Source organism: Pimephales promelas, chromosome 7 (assembly GCF_988280905.1).
Source record: "Pimephales promelas chromosome 7, fPimPro1.hap1.1, whole genome shotgun sequence".
Taxonomy (NCBI): Eukaryota; Metazoa; Chordata; class Actinopteri; order Cypriniformes; family Leuciscidae; genus Pimephales; species Pimephales promelas.
In genome coordinates, this window is record NC_142775.1 from 35,644,207 (window position 1) to 35,671,646 (window position 27,440).

General features: G+C 36.9%; 1 protein-coding gene and 1 long non-coding RNA gene across 3 annotated transcripts in view; both read right to left on the reverse strand.

The window, feature by feature from the left end:
• Window positions 1-27,440, reverse strand: part of hdac4 (histone deacetylase 4) — a 263,249-nt gene that overhangs the window by 83,442 nt on the left and 152,367 nt on the right. For both annotated transcript variants that reach the window (XM_089133394.1, XM_039683565.2), the window contains 3 exons: window positions 18,960-19,110; window positions 16,993-17,113; window positions 5,661-5,779 (listed from right to left, as the gene is read on the reverse strand). In XM_089133394.1, the coding sequence (XP_088989520.1) occupies window positions 5,661-5,779; window positions 16,993-17,113; window positions 18,960-19,110 (391 nt within the window). The remainder of the gene's footprint in view (window positions 1-5,660; window positions 5,780-16,992; window positions 17,114-18,959; window positions 19,111-27,440) is intronic.
• LOC120464161 (uncharacterized) lies at window positions 11,341-16,114 on the reverse strand. The gene is made up of 3 exons (XR_016169341.1): window positions 15,809-16,114; window positions 15,106-15,219; window positions 11,341-11,497 (listed from the first exon to the last, which is right to left on the reverse strand). It is a non-coding gene; the product is annotated as an uncharacterized LOC120464161 (long non-coding RNA).

Sequence of the window (27,440 nt, forward strand, 5' to 3'; positions counted from 1 at the left end):
GATAAGTAAATATCAATATTTTATAAATAAATAAATACATGTTTTTTTTCTTAAATATACATGCATGTGTGTGTATTTATATAAAATAATTATACACAGTGCACCCACATATATTACCGTATGTAAACACAAGCTTTTCTTTTGGATGCGATTAATCTTTTGACAGCCCTAATTATTACCCATCATTTTAATTTACATATTTTAACAAGTCAAGACTTTTAATAGCTTTTTGTTTTATTCATTTATTTGGAAAGAGATGAACAGAGACTGTGTGTCACTTTTCATGTTCAACACCACACGAAGATGGTTTACACGGCACCATCTTCAACTAAAAAGGGAAAACTTTTTATGCGTTTTGGCCACTTATTTACACAAGAGTGAGTTTTGGGAGCCTGAAAATGCTAACATTTACATTTACTTTGAAATGGGTTTCAAAGTGCACGTTTTTGAAAATTAAATACTGTTAGTGTCTTTTATAAACTACGCGAATTTGTGAAAACAGTGATGTCACGCGCATGCGTATTACGTGTTCAGTCTACAAGCGCGTAGTTTTTCTTTACAAAGTGACATCGGCAACTACTGGCCTGCCATGTTTTTAATTGTTTTCGCGAATCCGTGTGAACGGGGATTGTTTTGACAACATTATCGTCTGTACGCGAAAAGTACATCGTTTTAGTACATCGTTGTCATGTAAACTTCATCTAAAACAGCTATAAACAATACAATACATTTATAAACTTAAATTCCGATTGTAATACGAACAAACCGTAAACAATTTACTAAACTCAAATCGAAGCTCTGTATCTCAAATCGTCCTCCAGGTCCACATCGGCCTAACCTGGATGCTCGCCTGTGTGTAATCGAACACATCAAGGGAGACTAATGCCGAGGCAACTCTTAGATTTTGCATCTTTGCCTCTGACTTATGAATTCTCATGGCAGTTTTAATTTTTCGGTTTTAAACTCAATTTCCATACTGGAGCGCACTCGCCACCAACTGGACAGGGGAGGGAATTACAGTTACACGTTAGAATACATCACCCTCAGCGTAACCTGTCAAAGTGACGGACAGCATTCAGATTTTCCCATCCCTGCTAAAATAAATAGTCAACGTCGGAAAATATCCGGTTAACGCGACATCTGCTTCTGTCCTTTCCTGCTGTTCCCCAGCCTGAATCCCAGCTGTTATTAGCAGGTATTAGGTCACAAATTGCAACCTCCAGGCTGATTAGTTTAATTGTGTTTAAAGATCAAGCTCAATTCCTTCCAGATTTCTCCATCCTCGGCTTTCTAATTCTGTACACTCCCTAGTGAAAATTGACGTGTCAACATAAATGTGAAGAGCACTTCGATGTAACCTGGAGGCGATTCATATGGAGTACAAATGAGAAGTGCAATACGTCTCAAACTCGTTTTCTGTAAAAGTGTCCTATTTCTGATCAAATTAGAGCAAGTACAACTTGCGTTTCATAAAGTGAGGCATAACAGTGAGTCATTTACTCACTGCCCTAAAGCGGTTGGGAGCAAATCATATTTTGAACCAGGAACAAACACTTTGTACATGACAAAAAGAATGAGTCACACAGCAATAGAGTCGCAGACGCTGCAAGCCTGCTCTGCGCAAAAAGTCATCTCTGTGACCTTCCTGCCTGATCCAACACGTTCAGGAGAGAGAACGCATGAATGAAACAAAAGAGCTCTCGCTGAGTCACATTTACAAGATACATTCACACCTAGCGAGAAAAGAAAGGAAGAACGTGTCGACACCACTGCTGAAGTATGTTACTTTAAAAAGTAACATGCCACAATATTGCATTACTTTTTATTGCAACGTCATGTAATTTTTCCTCTACTTTTTACTTTTTATATCCCCATCTCACATTAACAAGAAACGTAAAGAATCACAAATCCGAATGTTACATTTCTGACAAAAAGTTGCAAAAACATGTTTTTTTGTTTGTTTGTTTTAAAGGTCCATTGAGCATCATTTCATGTTAAAAATACCTGTTTTTCTAACCCATTTAAACAGTTCAACATGGAGATAGACATGTTGTAAAAGTAATGTTACTTATTTGAAAAAGTAACTGATATTGTGGCAATTTAATAAGTGAATTAGTGGAAAAGTTACTTCTTTTAAAGAAAATAAACTGATAGTGTGTAAATTATATGAAAAATCGGATTACATAGCGTTACTTCTTTTAAAGAAAATAAACTGATATTGTGTACATTTAATGAGCAATGAATAACTTCAAAAATCATATTGCATAAAATGCTACTTTGGGAGAAAAAAGTAATTTGTGCAAATTTAATAAGCAATAAAAAAATTATTTTTAAAAAGTAATTGATGGTGTTAAAATGTAAAGAATAATCTATTGGTGTGTGAAATCTAATTGAATTAAATGTTATTTGATATTGTGTACATTTAATAAGCAATGTATACTTTTGGGAGAAGAAAAAATCTAAATACATGACACATTACAAGAAATTATACGGTGCACATTTAATGAGCGATGTATTTCTTGTCTGTTTGAAATCTGATTGTCAAAAAATCTGATTACATACAGTATGTTTTTAAAAACTGTGTTAGATTCGGATTAAAAAGCAATACTCAGATGAAAAAGATCTGATCACACAACGTCTAACGTTACCCCCAAAACACTGGTCACCACTATTAGAAAATCATGACATACATAGAGACGAGGAACCATCTTTGCACCATTCATGGCAGACTTCACTGTCCTAAAACAACATCACACTTCCTGCAGCTGCCAACAGCCAAGGTTCCAGATGTCGGACGGTTAGGTGAGACGTGAGAAAACAGACTCTGGCCTGTCCTGAGAGGGGCGGTATGGAGGGAAAGAGAGCGTCAAACAGTTCTGGTTAAGGCCTGGGCCACCCTCCTTCTCCGTATCCCCACTGCAGGAATGCACTCTGCCAGCCAGAGCAAACTGAGGTTTATCTACAGCGGGAGGACTGGAATCGACTCGCAAACGAGCCTTACCGCAAACTCAATCATCAGAACTAAACAAAGAACATTTCACAGCTTGACGTTCAGACCATCAGATCCTCTTTCCCGAAGTTCCACCGCCTGCATCATCCTGCTGCTTTCCCAGGTTAACAGCTCGCATGGGAAATATAACCATGAAAGAACGTCAAAGAGGTTGTGCCACTCACCGATAATGAAAACAATGAACTGTGGGGGAACACTGGATCACATCAAACCAAACAGCGGGTTGCAACAGTGAAATCAGCGGCCAATATTGACACTCGCAGAGAGCCAAATGTGACCGGTAACTTGTCAACATCGAAATTATGAGAATGATTATAAGAAGCTCAGATTATTTGCAAAAAAAAAGTCAGTCCTTGTGTCATTTGTTTGTCTAGGATGATCACACATGGTGAAAGAACATAAAATATTGAAATATTCATTTACACAAAACAAAAATCAAAATAAAAAGCAATTGTCTATGAAGGGTGCAGTTTCATGGCACCAAGGCAATAATGATAAAAAAAAATTATATAGAGAGTGTGTTAATAATAATAAACTTCTAAAAGGCTATATATAAATTTTTTAACTTAAATTAAAATGAATGCAGAAAAAAATGAAAAAATGAAAAAGATAATATTAAATAACAATAATAATAAAAAAATAAAAATAAATAAAATAATAATAATAAAAAAATTACAAATAATTAAAATAAAATAAAATAAAATTGCCTGTAAAGAATAATTGGAACCTGCACATCGTTTCAGTTCACCTGTTTGGCAGGTGGGGCGAAAAGTTAACTTCGGACTCGGACCGAGTGTAGTGAACATCAATTGTCATCTTAATGCAGACACAGAGGTCATAAAGGTTTCTGTCCAGTTGGACACTTTGCTTTAAGTAGCAGGAGATGCATTCACCTTCCATCCGCAGTTACGACAGTAATGCACCCGTAACACCTCCCTCCCGTCTCACTGGCCTGCACTGTAATTACGCAGGTCTCACCGGGGCTCTGTGTGTGCTAAAGGCCCAGGGCAGGTTGTGCTGCGGCTCCCTGACAGGCCCATTTCCAGTGTGATTAATGAGCACAGAGGCCTTACGCTACCTAAACCAGCCCAAAGTGAGTCTGCATAGGAATTGCCCTTGAGTGCTCTCCCGCAGCAGAGAGGGAGGGGGTACAAGTTCTTTAACACACACCGCCTGGAGCCCTGATAGTGAAGACAGCGCTGCTGAAGCAGGGGGGCACAGGACCAATGCCAGCCCACAGACACTGGAGCCCTTCTTAATACACAGCAGATGCCACAGAGAATGTCTACGCCTAAAACCTCCGCCTTTTCTCAGAAGCAGAAAACTTTCCAGAATGTTCTGCAAGGTGAGAAGGGCAAGAGTCTTCAGTGTTATCTGGACAATGTTACCTGGACAGAGCTGTGTGTGAAGGTGGATCTCACAAAAATTGTAAAAGGCACGCCCTGGTCATGTTTCGAAAGGAAAATAAAATAAAATTGTACCATTTATTTATTCATAAAAAAAAGTATTTTAATTTAAAATGTATTTTTTATACAATTCAACACATTTCTCTTCTGAATTCTCATTAATAACTTTTTTTTAATTGTAATTAAATATTCAATTTGGTAAATGTTGAAATTCATTACTAAAGTACAAATAAACTACAGTATTATTTGTTGTACTAAATTTGCTAATTCTATTATAATTTAATTGTCATAATAATAAAATGCATCAATAAATTGTGAATACAGTTACATGCAAAAGATCTTAATGGTCATAAAATAGGTACACTGTAAAAAAAATATTGTTGGTTTAACTTAAAAAAATGAAGTAACCTGGTTGCCTTCAAATTTTAAGTTCATTGAAATGGAAAAGTGAGTTAATACAATGAAGGAGGTTGATTTAATCATCAGAAACTCAAAATATTATGTTATCTGAACTAAATAAATTAAGTTGATTTGACAAAAGAAAAAACGTGATTACAATTTTTTTTTTTTTACAGTTGCAAAACACATTTTTAACTTATTTATTTTTACTTTATTGCTTTGAATTTTGGAGCAAAACAGATATTTCACCCTTTTTAAGTTTTTAACTACAACTGTAAACATTTTTGTTAATTGAAATAAAGGTGACACAAAATAAAATAAATATTAGACGAAAAACCTAAACTTATTTCAGTTGGTTGCCAAGCAACATTTCTAATTTTAAATTGAAGCACTATATTTATAAACTGGAAATAATAATAATAATAATAAAACTAATTCAAATTTTTTTTTAAAATATAGTAATAGTAATATTTAAAAAAAAAAAAACTAATACAAAATTTAAAAAGCACAATAAAAAAAGCTAATTCAAACTATGAACATGACTATAAATAATTCTAAAATAACACTGCTCAGAAAGGTTTGACTATATTGTTTGCTAAGTAATTTCAGGTTGAACGTCACAATCTTGTACAGTTGTGTGTGGGTGTGAGAAAAAGGCTTCTGCATCTGCAGGAGGAGAAAAAAAAGGGTTTCCACAAGCGTCAATGGAAGCAAAGGTCACAGAGGTTTTTCCACGTGTTCTGGAACCAGTTCTAAACAAGTAAACCCCAACTGGCCTGAGCAACCCTAGTGAAAGTCTGACAGGCCAGGACACATCAGGAAGAAGGAGGCTAGTTTAACAGTACCTGTCTTGCGGAGCGGGAAGTCATCTTTGGGGTCGTACATTCCCAGCAACTGGTGGTTGTAAGTGGAAATCCCTGTCTGAGGTGGTGAGCTCTGGTCCAGGGAGCTGTGCTGGGTTTTCCTGTGGAACAAATCACAAACACTCATGAGAGCAAGCATAGGTGCTCAAATATGTGCATTTCAAGACATTTCCACACACAGCTGCTCCCCATTCCCAGCACTAGGACGGTTTCTGCCAAGTAATGGGAATGCAAACTCAGATCACCCATGATGCCTCAGTGCAGCCTAAGAGAGGGGGGCGTTATTCTGTTAATAAATGAACATGCTGACAATGATGATGTCTTTATTTCCTTTCTGGACAAGGACAGTAGGCTATACCGTACATACATTAAAACTCTCGTATTAAATCTAAAATACTTTAAACTGTGTTTCGAAGATGAACAGAGGTCTTACAGGCTTGGAACGACATGAGGGTGAGTCATTAACGACATTTTCATTTTTGGGTGCAAGTACGACACGCATTCAGACTTCAAAACATCAGTGGCAGCCTATCAAAAAGCTCTGCAAAAATAAAGAGATTAGCTCCTTAACAGGAAAAACAACTGCACTGGGGCATAAGGTCAGCTGGCATCACCACAAACCCAATCATTTAATCTGCCTATCGTCAGCTCATCTCAAACAGACCAGGAGCGCCAATCATCTGCTTTAATAGTCCACAGAGGCTACAGAAATACCTCACTTCTGATCAAAATCATAGTGCAAATGCTGTAATCAGAATGGTGGATGTCTGAAATGAAGAAGCTATTGGCTCAAACATACAGCAACATTAAAAACTTTGGGGTGAGTAGGAAATATTTACTTATGTATGAAAGAAATAAATCAATGTGTTTATTCAGTAAGGATACATGAAATTGATAAAACATTTATGATGTTACAAAAGACTTCAGTTTTAAATAAATGATGTTCTTTTAAACGCTCTATTCACCAAAGGATCCTGGAAAAATGCATCACGGTTTCTCTCAAAAAAAAAAAAAAAAAAAAAATTAACGAATTTCTGAAGGATCATGTGACACTGAAGCCTGGAGTAATGATGCTGAAAACTCAGCTTTGCTTCACAGGAATAAATTACATCGTAAATTACAACAGTTTTTATTTTATTTTTTTTTTTTACAATAAATAAACAAATAAAATAAACAGTGAGTATGATATTTTTTTTACAGACTCCAAACTTTAACAAACGTACAGAAGTATGTGACTGCAAAAGCCTGGAACATTTCTTTCAAAAGGAACATTCTCTTCCCATTTTCCCAGCCTCACAGAGGAGGAGCGTGAAAGCTGGGCTTGATGGAGTTTTCACTTTCAAATTCACATCCACACACTGATACACTGCCTCCTCTTCACCGTTATGAGAAGTGCCCCAATCAAAACTTGTTCAAATTTTTCAAGAATGCAGAGATGACAGCCAGATATATCTTTTGTGTGTTGAGAAGCTGTCAATCAATAAAAAACAGAAACTTATATAACTTATATAAACTTATATAAACTTAATAAACTTTTATTTTGGAATACAGCTACAAGCAAAAACTAGTTTCAAGTTTGGCGTCAATTTCATGTAGAATGTGGATCTTTAGCCGTTTTGATCTGCCATTAAAGGGATACTTCACCTCTGGAAAGATTAATGCGTATTTAAAATGGGTCATTTATGTAGAAGAAATGTGAAATTATTTTTGAATTTGGAGCTTTCTAGACTGAGAAAAGCCAGGAAATGTATTTTTGGCTTATGTGGATGAAAGACAACAACTCCCAGAATGCACTTGCATCGCTGCCATATGAGGCCACGCCTACCGATAACAGAGCGCAGTAGTTAAACAACAAGTCTAGGCTATTGATGAGTCTGCCCGAGAATATGTTTCGACATCGCCCAAAATGTCCGTTATTCGGCTTTTGCGTTCTACAGTCGCCATTCATCATGTTTACAGTGGCGAGCGGGACAAGTGAGGCCGGTGGTGTGATTACCGATGAGCGACACTTGTGAGACGCAGCGGTATCGTATCTCTCACGGAGGAGTAGGGTTGGGTATCGTTTGAATTTGAACGATTCTGATTCCGATTCCGATTCCTTGTTTCAATTCCGGTTCCTAACGATTCTCGATTCCGATTCTTTTAAGAGGCAGGGTCAAAAAAGCTAACCTTGCTAACCAACGGCCTTTCTGAAGGAAATAATCCTTTCTGAAGGAAATACTCCTTCTGTAAAAATACTCCTTTTGTCACAAATTTTGCATTTTGCCGAGATTTCGTTATTTTTAGAAAAGTAAAGCCACACTTTGGACCGCCGACGTAAGCTACTCATGTTCGACTCGCGCGGTTATGCCAACACTTCCGGTAGACGCTTCTTCGTTGGTGTTGTTCAGCGGTTTCTTCTTCCGCTCGGCGGACTGTGAATATTGAAACTAGGAATCGAAATTTTAACTTTTGAACGATTCCGGGAAAAACGAAAAGTTAGTCTCGGTTCCAATCGATACTCGATTCTCGATACCCAACCCTACGGAGGAGCGGGAATTTTCTTAGCAATGTTAAAACGCACATCAACCGATCACTTGTTTAGCGTTCATGTAAACACTACATTCAGATTCACCAATCGGAATCAATTCAGTTAGATTGAAACAAAAGCTATGCATGTAAACAATGAATGGCGACTGCAGAAAGCAAAAACAATTTTGCATTGAAGATCTTATTATAGTCCTTTGAATGAAAATCGCTATCAGCAGTTCACAACTTCACACTTACAAAAAATATCGGAATCGGCCAAGAAAATTGCAATCGGCGCAAAACATCATATTCCCAGTGTAAACCCAATCTCTCCTGATGCATCTCAAACATATTGGAGCTTGACTCAAATAGAAATTAATGAAATGTTTGTAAAATTCATATATATATATATATAAAAATGAATTAAAAAAATGTTTTTTTTTTACATTACTGCATTCACCTTTTAATTTTATGCTACTTATTTCACTTTTTATTCATTTTTGATAAGTGAAGCACTTGTGTAATAATTTTGTGTTATTTTTATTAATAATATTTTTTGCACTTTCCAAACATGCACTCATACTGATGAGGTTTGTGATGCATGTAGTGGCAAAAAAAAAAAAAAAAAAGATGCTCTCCCTGACACATTTGAGTTGCATGTTAGCACTTAAGTGTAAACTGCATATAAATCTGTCTCAGTTGAGCACTCTGTTAAAGTAAGATATAAAATAGGGGTGCACGATATTGACAAAAATGTGATATTGCGATATCGATAATGAATATTGCGATATCGATATTAATTTCGATATTTTTAAACGGATGTAAAACTACAAAAGTTATTGGAAAACGCATCAAAAAAAGATTAATAAATAAAACAAATAAATAAAAGTTTTCTTATAACATAATATTTATTTCAACTGACAGTCATATTGGACTGGTAAAGCATTAATAAATAAATAATAACCATGTCTACAGAACAGGACATGTTACTAGTTGTGTACACTAAAGTGTAAAAGATAATAAATAAATAGCAAGTCTACAGAACACACTATGCAACATAAACGCCACTATATGTGTTTTCTTTGACCGGATAATATTAGCTATCTGATCGTGAAAAGAGGTGTAAATGCCCTGTGAAACGCATTCGTGACGTATTTGAATCTAATCGCTCAAACCACTTCAGGAGGTGGTCTGGGCCGCATTTCAGTCGAAACTGGACAAATGTAAATGCATCTCGTTGTTGAAGCAACATATGTAAAATGTACTCCTTCCAAAAACGCTAAAAATGAGAACGTTACAGGTCATGTTATGGCCAGATGACGCCGCGCGCGACTGCAACACGCATCACAGGGGATGAGCAGCTGAACGCGCAAACTATCGCAAATCAAAGTGAAAGTAAGTCACAGACGCTTTTCACAGTTATCTTCATTAAAAGTAAATAAACGAACTGATCTTATTTTACCTGATGATCGTAAAATGCAGCCCATAACTGTTGCTTTCGGTGAGGTGCACTCCATTAAATCTGCATATAGCGCGGGAATTGAAGATCGTATTTTGATAAATCAGATAGCTATCCGATCAGTGAACACGCATGAAGTTGCCAGGTGGACCGTGGCCTGATGTTTACTTATGCGCTGGTGTGCGCGTCGAGCCGGCAAGTGTGTGTGGGACTGTGGTAGGAGAGCAAGGGAGAAGTGAGAGAGTGACGGCGGTTAGCTTTGGAGCGAGTAGCGACTTTATATTGAGAAAAACAAAGTGTCTCCCCTGTTCTTTCTGACCACTGTGGGAAATCTGTAGCATGAAAAGTTAAACCTCTCCTTGATTTCATGTTGTTTATGGAGAAGGAGAATCAGGAAATGAGTCGGGGGAAATGCAACGGTGCATGTGGACCAGACGCATCATAAACAAAATATTGCATAAATATCGCGACACTTTCGATATGTATATCGAGCAAAGTGATATCGCGATAACGATATTGATTCGATATATCGTGCACCCCTAATATAAAAGGGACCCGTAAAATGTCCTTTTTCTGAGCGGGTTGTGATACCCCTTACAAAAAATTACTGCAGTTTTTTTAGAAGTAATACTGCATGTAGAAAATGCAGTTTTTTGGACACGAAAAAACTGCATTATTGCAGTATACAGTAGTTGGAGTACAACTGCAGTAGAACTGCAACATAACTGCGGTAGTATTACAATAATACTGCAATATAACTGCGGTAGTATTACAATAATACTGCAATATAACTGCGGTAGTATTACAATAATACTGCAATATAACTGTGGTAATACTGCAATATAACTGCAGTAGTACTCCAATAATATTGCAATAACTGCAGTAGTACTACAATAATATTGCAATATAACTGTGGTAGTACTCCAATAATATTGCAATATAACTGCAGTAATACTGCAATATAACTGCAGAAGTACTCCAATAATATTGCAATATAACTGCAGTAGTACTCCAATAATATTGCAATATAACTGCGGTAATACTGCAATATAACTGCAGTAGTACTACAATAATACTGCAATATAACTGCAGTAGTACTCCAATAATACTGCAATATAACTGCAGTAGTACTACAATAATACTGCAATATAACTGCAGTAGTACTACAATAATACTGCAATATAACTGCAGTAGTACTACAATAATATTGCAATATAACTGCAGTAGTACTACAATAATACTGCAATATAACTGCAGTAGTACTACAATAATATTGCAATATAACTGCAGTAGTACTGCAATATAACTGCAGTAGTACTGTAATATAACTGCAGTAGTACTACAATAATACTGCAATATAACTGCAGTAGTACTACAATAATACTGCAATATAACTGCGGTAGATCTGCAATACAAGTGCAGTAGTACTACAATATAACTGCGGTAGTACTGCAATAATACTGCAATATAGCTGCGGTAGCACTGCAATACATAATTCGACTAAAGTACAATACTACTGAAATGCAATACAAATAAAATGCTGTACAATACCATTGGAATACAACCAGAATATCCCAAATAAGTTCACACATCTGCAATAATGAATTAAGGTACAAAACAGTGAATGTCTCAAACTGCAATGCAACAAATAACGTGATTTTTCTTTTTATTTTATTTCAAATAACAGGCTGAGAGTTAGACAATGTATTTAAAGTGTTTATTTACAAATCATGCAAACATCTTCCCCCACATTATTCAGAGAAGTTGTGTTTTTTGAAGAGCTTATTCTTATTCCACTTCGTTCTTTTCACTGCCTTCATCTCAGATGTGGAAACACAATTTTGGAAGTAGTCTGTAATAAACAAACAAAAAGAATCAGAGACAATCTTTTCAGTTACTCTTCACCACAGGCATATATTATGCTTAAAACGAATCTGCAAGTTAATGCAGGAACACGCCACTGTTTTTTGAAATAGGAGTTATTCAATGGAATTAATATTGTGCCATAATTAAACAAACAAATCCAGCATTTGCAAACAAACTCAATCTGCTTTTTAAAAGGAAAACTCGACTCATAAACAAAGCAAGCAATGCGCAAGTGAAAAGGTCAATTTGAGCGAAAATGCAGTGTGAGACACTTGGTAGGGACGCAAATTATTGGATTTTGGCCGATATTCGATATGCCGATATTTGCAAACTCATTTTGGCTGATACCGATATTTATACACATTTCCCCCCATATAATAATATATATATATAAAAAAATACACGCACGGCCCGTGTACTTTTTCGTTCATTCATTATTCTATTTCGGAATGAAAGATGACATTTAAAAAAGGGTGCAACTTGGTTTTTTGTTTAAAAGAAAAAATCAGAAATGGCTGTATTTTGTTTTCCAAATGTATTGTTGTCATCAAACAATAGTATTAGAAAATTGGACGACATTTCCGATCGTTTTTTAATCTGTAATATTTATTTGTACGTTTATTGTATTTCAAATGACTCGTAGCCGAAAAGTGATGGTCCGCCGAAGATTGATGGCCGGCCGCGGGAGCGCGCGCCGCGTGTTACAGGTGTATCGCCCATTCACTTTACTAATGCAGTTGCTTTTATGTGGATCAAGCAGACATAACGTGCAAATAAACATCACTCACCCAGTACAACCATTATTACAACCAACCTTCAGTGATTGAAGCCTCTACTTATTGATTGAAAGGTTATTTCTGCACTGAAATGTAGGGCTGCAACAACTAATCGATAAAATCGATTATAATCGATTATGAAAATCGTTGTCAACGAATGTCATTATCGATTAGTTGGTCTGATTACGTCACGGGGATTGTTTACATGCTACATGCGCTTCTTACATGCGCTTCATGGGGCACACACGCAGTCTCTCTCCCTCACCGCTCTACCCTGTCTCGCACGCGCAACACCGACTGTTTCGCGCGCGCAACACGGACGGTTTGGAGCACATTATCTTCTGTCTCGCACGCACGCTCTTGATTCCGTGAGTTTGAACTAATTTGCGGGCATCAGGAAACCGCTATCAATATGCAGCATACACGAAAATCATTCACCTTTCGGCAAATACGCCGTTTTGAAACCAAAATAGGTGACCTATGTTAATCGTGTATACTTTATGAAGCCATACTATAGTATAATGTGAAATAGAAATGTATATTTAAGTAATTAAATTAAAGTTAACCAAAGATTTTCCCTCCACTGCGGCTGTCAGTCATTCTCTATTCGGTGTTCAAACAGCTCGTCGCGTTCGGTTACAACAGTTAACATGATGAAACTCTTTCCAAGATGATTCAATGTTATTATTATAATTGATCCGTAGATAAAGGTCTATGGTTTCGTAATATAATGACTATCTTGCTAGACTTTTATTGCTGTAACTTAATCACTTTCTGCTGAGTGTCTGTTAGATCACAACACTAGTAGACTCGGCGCAGTATAATTGTTCTTCACGTGCACAGTAGCCTAACTGAAATTTAAAACTGTTAAAAGAAAAGGCTTAATAAACTATTGCAAAGATACTGTATAATACACAGTCAATATGTCTTTCTCTTTCCTTGGTGCTTTTAACTTTAATGCGGCGGACACTGAAGAGCTGCGCGCCGCCCTGTGACTCCGTGTTGCTTCAAGCGCATCATTCAGCGCTCAAGATGCGCATACGCACTTTGTGCAGCTCTTTCATGATCATGTCATAATACGTTTGCGCAATAAAAGCTTATTAATAGCCTTTCTTGTTCTGTCCTATCTATTATATTTTGCTTCCTCACTAAACAACTGTGCTTTACATTTAAAACAGCTGTGCATCTGATTTTTACATGTTTTTCATGAATGTATAACAACAATACAAAGAGCAATGTGTACGTTTTACCAGAGTTAGTGCTACACTTATTGTCTCTTATTTGTTCCCCACTAAGGAATTTTTTTTCACTAAATGTTCAGATTTTATAAAATTATTGTGCACTTGTGATATTTTTAGGCTAAGTTTTTCTGAGTTATCCACTAATCTAGTTTACAATAGCATTTTTGTCATAGGTTATGGTCATATATATATATTTTTTTTATTTGTTGTTTTTCTTTATAATGAAGTTGTCTGTATTAAGTAGATTGTTTAACACACAAAAGAGTGTGGTTTTTAGGGTTTTAGGGTTTTATTTAGTTATAATAAACAAAAAAATGAAATACATTTTTATCCGATTAATCGATTAATCGAAAAAATAATCGTCCGATTAATCGATTATCAAAATAATCGTTAGTTGCAGCCCTACTGAAATGTGTTGCTTATATTAATGAGGTTAAATCTGACTGATTATTACTCACCCAGTACTTTTGACCTATTAAAATACCTGTAAAGGGCCAATACAACCATTATAATGCAGTATTTTACCTGCCAAAAAGTGATCACTTGATTTAAAAAAACAACACATTTTAGAGCTAGATGGACTCTAATTTGACAAACGAACAAATTGAATGGTCTGAAAGTTAACTGGAGATGTTTTATTATTTTGTATTGGTACATCCTTGCCACGAAGATGTTTTAAAAAGTGTTGGGGAGAATATTGAACATGGCAAAAGAGTGGTGAGTGGTGACATGTGTTAATGTGATCGCCCCCTCATCAGCGCTCCACTGGCGGAGGGTGGAAAATAGGCACAACACCGGCTCTGAGTCATTTGAAATTATGAAATTATGACTATTTTTGATCTAAAAAACATACTAACATAAGGGCAACCCAGGAAACATTATAAAATAATAATAAAAAAAAAATGTCAGGGGACCTTTAAAACTGCTCTAATGAGGACACTCGACAAAACTGACATTTTGGCACATATTGTGTGTGTGTTATGGTTTGTTCAAGCCTGAAAAAGAACTCGATACTGAAGCGCACCTTTTCCTCCACACAGCTGGACATTAAAGTTGCTGGCGCTCATGCTACGTTCACGGTCGTCACGTGCGCATAGTATCTCCACCACATATTGGCAAGGCTCATCGGCAGAGATATTACTATCGGCCGATACCGATGATCATTAAGCTTTTATCGGCTGATACCGATGTCGTGCTGATGTCATCGTGCGTCCCTAACACTTGGCTTTATATAAGAGATCTCGGCTCAATTTTCTCACAAATGCAGTTGACCAACTTCCTCTTCTAAAACAGTAGACAGCACTAAACTAGGTGATTAATTTAGTCTCCCAGGAGAAGCCCACTTGCCTTTGCATACAGCTGTGGAAAATGACCAGTGAACAGGTGTTTACTGTATCTTACTGTATCTATAATGAACCTTTTTGAGGTTTTCTTTAGCAAAATGTTATTCTATATCTAGACATATCCATATTAGATTTAATCTTATTGAATTACATCCTATTTATGTTAATTTATGGTTTATTGTTCAGCATTAATAATGAGTTTGAACACTCCAGATAAAAAGTTAAATTACTCACCCTCATGTCATTCCAACCCCACAAGACACGGGGAACACAACTGAAGATATTTTTGATGAAATCTTTCTGTCACTCCATTGACAGTCTACACAATTTGCCCAATAACATGCATTTCTGGAAAAAAGCAGAGACACACAATTTTTAAAGTCTGTGAGTGCATATTTGTTTCACCCCAGCCATCGTCTTCTGTTTTTTGTTGTTACCAGTACATTTCCCTGGAAATAGCAATCACACAAAAAAAGTAAGTTAGCCTACTTAAAAAAAAAAAAAAAAAAAAAAAAAAAAAATCTTTTCTACACATAATGTCAAACTACTGAACATAATTTGCTTGTATTTTCCAGTAAGTTAGTGTCTGATATTTCTAATATTCCTGATATTAAATTTAAACAAGTAAAGTCACCGTGTATAGCACTTCATACAATACAGATAGTTAGTTTTTTTTTTAAAAATGTGTTAAAAGTGATAGACAATATGCTGCAAAGGGCAAACATAAGTTACACAATCTGCTGTGATGCAGTTAACACTAACGTTAAACAGTGTAACGTTAAACCGGAGAATGGTAAAACTAACATTACAGAATAGAAGCGGCGTTTCCTCTTATTTTCCCACCGGGTTGAACAACATATACGTAAAGTCTTTTTTACACCAATCTAAAATAAAAAAAAGAGAAATATGAGGACATTATATGTTATAATTTACTCACCTCTAAGCTGAATGACTTGACAAGGCCTCGCGCAATGAACTTCTTTTCTTCCAGAAAACGCTTCTCTTCCATTCCACTTGTTAATGACCGTCGTCACCACGAGTAATGCTGTCATGTCTTTGTGTTTTAATTGTGATAGTTCATAAATATGAACCTATATGAACGATAATTTCAGTGAGGAAATCAACCAAACCATATTTTATGGAGCAGACACTACGCGGAAAGACGCTGACTGACAGTAATGAGCATCAGCTGCTCTCGAGACTCGTTGTCAGGACAACGCCCGCGGCGCGTGCGCGCGAAGGAAGCTCGTCACATGGGCTTCAGAGACATTTCAGACAAAGTCTCGCACAAAACAGCAGAACTGCAGTACAGTTTAATATTGGTAGGCCAAGACTTCAGATGCAAAAAACAAAAACTTCATCTGTCTTTTTTTGCTCCTTTATTTAGGTTCAGTAATTTCACTTTTTAATGGCAAAACTGATATCATTGCCTGAGAGCCCAATAAAAACAAAAAGATAAAAAAAAATTGATTAGTTTTCTCTATCAAAAAAAGTCTATCACTTTTTAAAGTGTATCACTGAACTGAAGTTATTGCAACTACTTCATTATACTGCAAATCTACAGTTGTACTGCAGTTTTACTTCACTATTCTGAAGTTGTACTTTTTGTACTGCTGTTTTACTGCAGTTGCACTTCAATGTACTCTAGTCACATTGTATCTATACTGCAGTTATACTTCGTTAATACTGCAAATCTACAGTTGTACTGCAGTCACATTATATCTATACTGCAGTTATACTTTGTTAATACGGCAAATCTACAGTTGTACTGCAGTCACATTATATCTATACTGCAGTTATACTTCGTTAATACGGCAAATCTACAGTTGTACTGCAGTCACATTGTATCTATACTGCAGTTATACTTCGTTAATACTGCAAATCTACAGTTGTACTGCAGTTTTACTTCACTATTCTGAAGTTGTACTTTTTGTACTGTGGTTTTACTGCAGTTGCACTTCAATGTACTACAGTCACATTGTATCTATACTGCAGTTATACTTCGTTAATACTGCAATTCTACAGTTGTACTTCATTGTACTGCAGTTATACTGCTTTAAACTGCAGTTTTACTGCAGTTGTACTTCATTGTACTGCAATTATTTTTCGTAAGGGACTCACCCGTACCAGTAGCGCGGGTCACTGGACAGGCAGTGGTTGAGGCTCCTCTGGGCCAGCGCTTTCTTCTTGTTGAGGACAAACTCCTGCAACCTCATCTTCACCTCAGTGCTCGCCACAGCGCCTGTCAATCAGACCTCACAGTTCAGGATGATCACGAGCAGCGGGACATCAATGGCATTCTCAAAGCCTCTAGCTGTGTTAACCAGCTACATTTCTCTAAAAGCCTCGGGAAGGGGTTTTATGCATTTGTGACTGACTGTCAATTTCTTCACCATTTCTAGACCCTGTAATTTGCAGCGCTGTAATTTCGTCTTCTAAATGGTCTCAACAAAAACTCTTAATAGTCTCTTCGGCATGAGACCGAGAAGATGGAACAGTGCCCCGATTGATCAAGACTACAAAGGCTGACACTTGTTTTCTGGTGTCGATAAACAGCTATTCCACTGCAGCCCGACTCGATTCAGATATCTCTTTACATATGAGAGAAACGGCCCCTTTATCCTGTCTTAGATAGAGAGCAGACTCTCTATTCCAATTCCACAGAGACCGCAACGGTTAAACAAAGATGTCTTTTTTCTCACTATTGTTCTCACTCTGAAAGAAACACATCAGATGGATGCATTCTCACAGCTTTTCCTTCAATTACCACCTTTCCCATTGTCTGTAAACACGTCCCCAGAGGCCGTCGCTGGTGTACGTACACATCTGCGTCGCCAGACAACACGCGCTACTCGCGGGCTACAGGTGACCGGCGTGTCAACAACAACAGAGATGGATAAAAATAGACTGGCTGTACTGCCAGGAACATTCGAGATAAGAATATACTAGAAAATAAACAACTAGTGAAGGAATTACTGTTACTTTCTTATACCTGAAACTAAACCTAATGTGCTTGAGAGGTGTGCTGGTTCCACTTTATATTAAAGGGATAGTTCACTTTGAAATTAATTTTTGATATGTTTTAGTTTACCTCAAGGGCATCCAAGATGTAGGCGTCTTTGTTTCCGCAGTCGTTTCAATTTCAATATTTTTAGGTCAAACCGTTCTTGTCACCACCTCAAAGAGCATGCACAGAGAAGTCCAAATTAAACATGATGTAATGACTCGTAAATGTAAGTACACATTGATGGCCTAAGACACGAAACGAGCGGTTTCTGTGAGAAATCGAACAGTATTTATATCGTTTTGACCTCTCAAGCGCCGGAAGTGATTTCTTACGCGGTTGCTAAAAAATATCAACGTTGTCTGTTGATATGTCGAAACCGTCTTCTATTGTGATTTCCTGTATATCTAAATATGTTTAGATCTTCACAGTGAAGGATAACACTTCAGAAATCTCTGTGTAAACAATGAGTGACATACACGCGCGAGAGATCACTTCCAGCGCTTTCTAGACCGTGCCCTCAGATCACTTGGACGTGGCTGTGGTAAAAACGATATAAATACCGTTCGTTTTCACACACAAACCGCTCGTTTCGTGTCTTAGGCCATCAATGTGTACTTACATTTACGAGTCATTAAATCATGATTAATTTGGTCTTCTCTGTGCATGCTCTGAGCAGGATTTCTTTTATATCTACAGTATCTTACATGCATCTATTAGCAGTAGCAAGTCCATATTTGCTCTGCAGAAGAACAAAACCGTTATTCAAACTGGGAATAAATTATATACAGAAAGCAAAACATTTTATTTTATATCTGCTGTTTTGCTACATTATTGAAAATCGTTTTAGAAAGAAAACAGGAAATTATGGTCAGACGGAGAGCATGTGAGCTAGACTCGAAGTGGTGCAACACTTGATCTAATTGCTAGTCAGTGGCTTTGACAACATTATGAGCTTTTTGACTACTTCAGTATGAAACTTTTTCAATTTTGATTATGAACGGAGAGTATAAGCTAATTAGCCTAATAAATGGAGGATCTTTATGTGTTTCGGTCAGGTAATGAGATGTTGAAGGACACTCACTCTCTTGTCCGCGTTCTTTGTTTTTGAGTAACTGGAGTTTCTGTTCCCGCTGCTGTTTCTCCATCTCCTGTTCTTGACGATGACGCTCCAACTTCCGCTGGTGTTCCAGGAGCTCCTGCTGATGTTTCAGGGCCAGAAGGTCCTGCTGATGCTGAAGGGGAAACAAAGGGGGTATAAATTATTCAAGCAAATTTACTGGACCTTCATTTCAATTGTCTCAAAGTTAACATCAAAAATTCTAAACGAGCCAAAATAAGTGCATAACGTAAATATATAGAAAGTGTTTCGTCTTCATAATATTTTTAAATAAATAAAAAATAATATACAGTACCACGATCTGGAAGTTTAGGGTCAGTATTCTTTTTTTTTTTTTTTTTTTTTTTTACAGAACTTTTATTCAGCAGGGAGGGATGCATTAAAATGATCAAAAGTGAACGTAAAGATGTTAAGAATGATTAATCGAACCCACCATTACAATTTGTTTGACTATATTATATTGTTATAAATATTTTCTGCATTGTGTCTTGAAATTAATCTGGAAAGTGAACAACATAAAGATGGTATATTTAAAATATTTGAATGAGATATACAAATGAAACTGGAAAAATTTGAATATCGTGCAAAGGTTTATTTCAGTAATTCAACTTAAAAAAGTGTAACCAATATATTATATTGACTCATTACATGCAAAGTGAGATATCTCAAGTGTTTATTTGTTATAATTTTGATGATTATGGCTCACAGCTTATGAAAACCCCAAATTTAAAATTAGAATATTTTGAAAAGGTTTTCATAGCCGTAAGCTCGGAAAAATAACAAATAAAGGTTTGAAATATCTCACTTTGCATGTAATGAGTCTATTTAATACATTAGTTTCACCTTTTAAGTTGAATTACTGAAATAAATGAACTTTTGCACGATATTCTAATTTTTCGAGTTTCACCTGTACTGTATCTGAGAGATATCAGTCCATTTTTTCCCCCGGTTTATTTTAGACATTAATTTTCACAGGTAAAATTATTATATATAAATAAATAAATAAATAAAAAGTAATAAATAAATAAATTACCAATTAAATCTTTTGGTATCAATATTCTTATGTGAGGATTATCCTCTCGATACAACGTCAATATTGCATAAATATTATAAGTATTTAAACTTATTTTCCCAGAAATTAACAAGTTATTTGTGACAGCCATAATTAACATACAAAGCAGTAACTTCTAAACGTATTATTTAAAAAATATTTATGTTTTTACTGTAATATTGATCAAAAAAATTCAGACTTGGTGAGCATTAGACTTCTTCCAAAAACATTTCTTTAAAATCTTACCAACCGCAAACCTTTGAACAGTAATGTCTGTGTATTTTTAACACATTTTTTTTCTTCTTTTTTTTCACATGGAAACAAATCAGATTACGGCATTAAAATGAGATGCAAGCAGCATTTCACATTGACCCAGCTGTACCACTAATGATGGGATGCAATTGCTAAAAATGTGACTTCAAACAAGTACAAAGTTCCTGAACGTGTTTATTGATGTCTTGTTGTGAAGCATAAAAGCATCATTCCCTTTTTTTTTCCAGATGAAACTAACGTATGCAATTACCTCGACAAGTCCTCACCTAAAAAGACAGTTTAAAGACGGTGGTGATCTCTCTCACACTGTGCACTGTAAATGCAGCAATTTCGTCTAACATTTCCCTTTAACTGCATTTCCACTTTGACAGTTGTTCAGCTCAGCAGCAGTCACATCCATTACCGGCTCATGATGGGTAATATCAGAGCTGTATAAGGCAGCTTTCTCTGATGCTTGGATGTTGAATGGATACTGGTGATTGGTCAGTTAAATCACATTAACACTAGCAGCACAGGGTGTAATAAAGCACATGTAAGTAAGCAGTTACTTAAGTAGATGATTTTATCCAAAGTAACTAAAGTCCTCTTTTTGGTTATATAACTCATTCCTCTCACTTTCCACATCTCTTTCTGCAGTTCCTGGATATCACCAGCGATGAGTCATGGGCGTCTGTCACTTGGCAGAACGAGGCTAGAGGCCATGATGATGACATTTAACATTCAACGTAAAATGATCCCAAACATAACTTGGGCGTTCGCTTCATTTCTCCTCGGGTCTGCTTTACGTGTTTCGCGGTTGAGCAGCACGTGCGCGCATGACCTTGCTTAATCCTCGATCGATACGTTTTATTGAGAAAATTATTATCGTTGATTAATCATTAGCATCCCTAATGTGTATATTACTGCTGTCAAATCGGTTAATCGCACAACATAAAAATTTTCATTTATAAAATGTGTTTGTATATATGGTTTACAAGGACAAAATGTCAGGTTACTCACCAGCATTATGAGGACACATAGGTTTATGAGGACACTTCAGTGTCCCTGTAATTCCGAGGTCATATATGTTATTTTAAGGCATAAATTAATGCCTATATTAAGTTTTTTCATTTTCAAAAAAATGACCTTATATACCATGATGTGTATGTGTATGAATACAACTATGACCTTACATACCATGATGTGTATGTGTAAACAGTCCTCTCAAACCAGGTAATGATTTTGGTGTAGTATGTACAAAATATTGATAAAATAAGATTTTGATAGCTTATTTCATGTACTTGCCGGCTTTTTTATCATTCAAATTTGGCTGGGTGGCTAATAACACATTTTTCTGTGGTGTGACAAATTCAGAACACATACTTAATTTTGACTTTACAGGGACTTTAATGTATACAGTATGCATTGACATGTAATTGAGCATTTTGAAAGACTGCTTATGTGTTGCGTATGTGTCAATTTTTATAAACAACACAGCCAATGGCATTTGCGGCTGGGGAGACTAGACTTATTTTCTACTGTTTAGTGTTAAACTCAGCCGTAAAGAGATTTAGCCTTAGATGCTATATGAATATAGTCCCTGAAGCACAGTTTTTTTCAGCTGACAATATTCTATGCACATTTAAAAGTGCACCTTGCAACTATAATTAACAATAATGGAAAGCTGAGGCTTGTCAGTATTAACAAAGTCCTTTTAGGCAAGTCGTGCCACTCGGCCGCCATCTTGGCAACGCCTCCGGGCAGCTATTTCGGACTGAACAAGACCAGGCTCCCTATCTAAATGAATGGGCAGAGAGTCAGAACTACACTTTCACTGGTCACCGGGACATAAAAACTGCATGTGTAGAAACAGCAGTAAAATATAATAAAAATCGCTGAAAAAGTTTGATGACTTTGCCCCAAAATAAGGTTTAAAAATCCTTTCCCCACAGGTTATAATTTTACTGCGCATGCGCAAGGGTTCTCTCACTCTCTGCCGTGCACGCTACACGGTTTGAAACACAGTATGTGCGCGCGCTTTTGCTCGCTTGCTCTAGATTCCGGGAAGTTTGAACTAATTTGCGGGATCAGCGAGCCGCTATCAGTTTGCAGGTGACACCCGGGACTTCTGGGAGACTTGAGATGTCTGATACTGTATTTATACAACACATACAGTGCATATCAAATCTGCCGCCTTTTCAAACAGTAATGTATTTTCCACTGTCACAAACCTCAACTGTGCGCATGCGTCGGGGAACCAGACGATAGGCTTAAATGTTTCCCGGCTTGACTGTTAAAAGCAGACGATTGGCTTTCCAGCGGGAGGGGCGGGGCATGTGCATACAACTGCCATCTTTGGCGTTACAGGTTTTCCCTATATAGTTGTATTAAGGATTGAGGAAGTGGCATGTCTCTATATAAATAGTCTCTGTTATTAACTAGCCTCCGTTTACAATAGGCACCTAACTGAAATAACTAGGCATCTTAAATAATAAATAACTACAGAACTGGCTAACTAAAATCTGCTTATGCACTGGAGAAACTGACACTCTGTGCATGCACACATTATATCCAAGTGACATGAGCCCACTGTATGTTTGAGAGCGTGTCAAGTTTTGTGCTACAGTGAAGTAAATTCACTGAGAGATTCGTACTCGGTCTTTACATGGATGTGACCCCTGCCGTCTGTCATTAAATTAACACCATAAACGGTCTCTTGCTACCTAAACTATGCTACCTTTACTTATCAGATAATGTTATGATAGCATCAGGCTCATTTTCTGTACCATGGACAGCATATGTGTTTGTCGTGCAATTTATACGCGAAAGTGAGTTTTTACGTGCATATGATACGCATGGGTAGGTTTAGTGTGGGGTACGTACTGTATGTATGATATGTTTGGATAGAATTAGTGGTGTGGGGTGTATCAAATGGACGTGAAAATTGCATATATGCATGTAAAATTGTGTTTTCATTCTAAATGAAGTATAGCATTATTTACAAACCAATTATTTAGTTGCAGTTTTCAGTGATTCTAGGATCACTGTGTGATGAAGCCTATTAGAATACAGTTAGAATTGACCTCAGGGTTTTACCTGGGTCAAAATTGGTCTTCAGTCTTCCTTTCTTGCCCTCTATTTTTGTGATTTTTCACTGGATTTCATAGCTTTGTAAGATAAAATCCTTCTTTGCTATACCTAATAATTATTTGGGTATATAATCATATCAATATCAAAAAGTAGAATAATTATTAGCATAATAATTAGCATTAGCCTACATAGTCTATTTTCACTAATTGTCTTAATTTTCCATATACAATTGAATAGAATTAGCAGCTATAGCTAACAACTTGTTTTGCCATTTTTATTCATTTTTATTTATTATATATTTATTATATATATTATATATTCATTTTTATTTTTATTCATTTTTATTTATTTATTTATTTTTTATTATTTTTTTTTTTTTGGGGGGGGGGGGTTATTTTACTACACATTGTTATATAAATAACCTGAAAATACTGTTTATCAAGGTTAAATCCTGGGGTAAAATGGGGTAAGCTCACTTACGATCTCATTTTAAGAGGTGTTCTGAGTAAATGTGGTTTGATTTGTTAAAATTAGTTAATCCATTATTAGGCTAACTAACATGAACCGTGAGCAATACATTGTTAAGTCCTTCTCTATATGATTTCGCAGCTTCCGTATGTTTTTTTTATGTTTTTTAACATTTAAACACAATGGTATACGAGGACATGTGGTTTAGCAGGACTTTTGTATGTAGTTCTACAGTCGACAGTTCCTCTATATCAAAAGTGTTTGTGTAAACACAATCATGGTATACGAGGACATGTGGTTTAGCAGGACTTGTGTATGTAGTTCTACAGCCGACAGTTCCTCTATAGACCCTTTTACAGTTGGAAAACATGGTGATGTTTTTTTGTGGGCGGAGTTTAGGTGGAGGCAGAAAGATCCCTCTGGCCGCTTCAACGCTAGTTAGCAAGGATTGTTAGCTTGGTTTTTAACAATGACTGGAGAAAATCCGATATTATCTTAATGTGTAAGTAAGGTCACTCAGTGTCCAGGACCACGAATTGTTATTTCCAAAAGTTATTTTTAACGGACGGAACCAGATTGGTCGACCTGTAGCCGCCTACACGCTCACTCAATGCATGGATGATCTGACAGGATTAACGTACGTTACCTCGGTTGAGTGGCCCGCCGTGACGTAACTGAGACGTCCGCGCAAAAGGGGTCTATATCAAATGTGTTTGTGTAAACACAATCATGGTAGACGAGGACATGTGGTTTAGCAGGACTTGTGTATGTAGTTCTACAGTCGACAGTTCCTCTATATCAAAAGTGTTTGTGTAAACACAATCATGGTATACGAGGACATGTGGTTTAGCAGGACTTGTGTATGTAGGTCTACAGCCGACAGTTCCTCTATATCAAATGTGTTTGTGTAAACACAATCATGGTATACGAGGACATGTGGTTTAGCAGGACTTGAGTATGTAGTTCTACAGTCGACAGTTCCTCTATATCAAATGTGTTTGTGTAAACACAATCATGGTATACGAGGACATGTGGTTTAGCTGGACTTGTGTATGTAGTTCTACAGTCGACAGTTCCTCTATATCAAATGTGTTTGTGTAAACACAATCATGGTATACAAGGACATGTGGTTTAGCAGGACTTGTGTATGTAGGTCTACAGCCGACAGTTCCTCTATATCAAATGTGTTTGTGTAAACACAATCATGGTATACGAGGACATGTGGTTTAGCAGGACTTGAGTATGTAGTTCTACAGTCGACAGTTCCTCTATATGAAATGTGTTTGTGTAAACACAATCATGGTATACGAGGACATGTGGTTTAGCAGGACTTGTGTATGTAGGTCTACAGCCGACAGTTCCTCTATATCAAATGTGTTTGTGTAAACACAATCATCGTATACAAGGACATGTGGTTTAGCTGGACTTGTGTATGTAGTTCTACAGTCGACAGTTCCTCTATATCAAATGTGTTTGTGTAAACACAATCATGGTATACAAGGACATGTGGTTTAGCAGGACTTGAGTATGTAGTTCTACAGTCGACAGTTCCTCTATATCAAATGTGTTTGTGTAAACACAATCATGGTATACGAGGACATGTGGTTTAGCTGGACTTGAGTATGCAGTTCTACAGTCGACAGTTCCTCTATATCAAATGTGTTTGTGTAAACACAATCATCGTATACAAGGACATGTGGTTTAGCAGGACTTGAGTATGCAGTTCTACAGTCGACAGTTCCTCTATATCAAATGTGTTTGTGTAAACACAATCATCGTATACAAGGACATGTGGTTTAGCTGGACTTGTGTATGTAGTTCTACAGTCGACAGTTCCTCTATATCAAATGTGTTTGTGTAAACACAATCATCGTATACAAGGACATGTGGTTTAGCAGGACTTGAGTATGCAGTTCTACAGTCGACAGTTCCTCTATATCAAATGTGTTTGTGTAAACACAATCATCGTATACAAGGACATGTGGTTTAGCAGGACTTGTGTATGTAGGTCTACAGTCGACAGTTTCTCTATATCAAATGTGTTTGTGTAAACACAATCATCGTATACAAGGACATGTGGTTTAGCTGGACTTGTGTATGTAGTTCTACAGTCGACAGTTCCTCTATATCAAATGTGTTTGTGTAAACACAATCATGGTATACGAGGACATGTGGTTTAGCTGGACTTGTGTATGTAGTTCTACAGTCGACAGTTCCTCTATAGACCCTTTTACAGTTGGAAAACATGGTGATGTTTTTTTGTGGGCGGAGTTTAGGTGGAGGCAGAAAGATCCCTCTGGCCGCTTCAACGCTAGTTAGCAAGGATTGTTAGCTTGGTTTTTAACAATGACTGGAGAAAATCCGATATTATCTTAATGTGTAAGTAAGGTCACTCAGTGTCCAGGACCACGATTGTTATTTCCAAAAGTTATTTTTAACGGACTGAACCAGATTCGTCGACCTGTAGCCGCCTACACGCTCACTCAATGCATGGATGATCTGACAGGATTAACGTACGTTACCTCGGTTGAGTGGCCCGCCGTGACGTAACTGAGACGTCCGCGCAAAAGGGGTCTATATCAAATGTGTTTGTGTAAACACAATCATGGTATACGAGGACATGTGGTTTAGCAGGACTTGTGTATGTAGTTCTACAGCCGACAGTTCCTCTATAGACCCTTTTACAGTTGGAAAACATGGTGATGTTTTTTTGTGGGCGGAGTTTAGGTGGAGGCAGAAAGATCCCTCTGGCCGCTTCAACGCTAGTTAGCAAGGATTGTTAGCTTGGTTTTTAACAATGACTGGAGAAAATCCGATATTATCTTAATGTGTAAGTAAGGTCACTCAGTGTCCAGGACCACGATTGTTATTTCCAAAAGTTATTTTTAACGGACTGAACCAGATTCGTCGACCTGTAGCCGCCTACACGCTCACTCAATGCATGGATGATCTGACAGGATTAACGTACGTTACCTCGGTTGAGTGGCCCGCCGTGACGTAACTGAGACGTCCGCGCAAAAGGGGTCTATATCAAATGTGTTTGTGTAAACACAATCATGGTATACGAGGACATGTGGTTTAGCAGGACTTGTGTATGTAGTTCTACAGTCGACAGTTCCTCTATATCAAATGTGTTTGTGTAAACACAATCATGGTAGACGAGGACATGTGGTTTAGCAGGACTTGAGTATGTAGTTCTACAGTCGACAGTTCCTCTATATCAAATGTGTTTGTGTAAACACAATCATGGTAGACGAGGACATGTGGTTTAGCAGGACTTGAGTATGTAGTTCTACAGTCGACAGTTCCTCTATATGAAATGTGTTTGTGTAAACACAATCATGGTATACGAGGACATGTGGTTTAGCAGGACTTGTGTATGTAGGTCTACAGCCGACAGTTCCTCTATATCAAATGTGTTTGTGTAAACACAATCATCGTATACGAGGACATGTGGTTTAGCAGGACTTGAGTATGTAGTTCTACAGTCGACAGTTCCTCTATATGAAATGTGTTTGTGTAAACACAATCATCGTATACAAGGACATGTGGTTTAGCTGGACTTGAGTATGCAGTTCTACAGT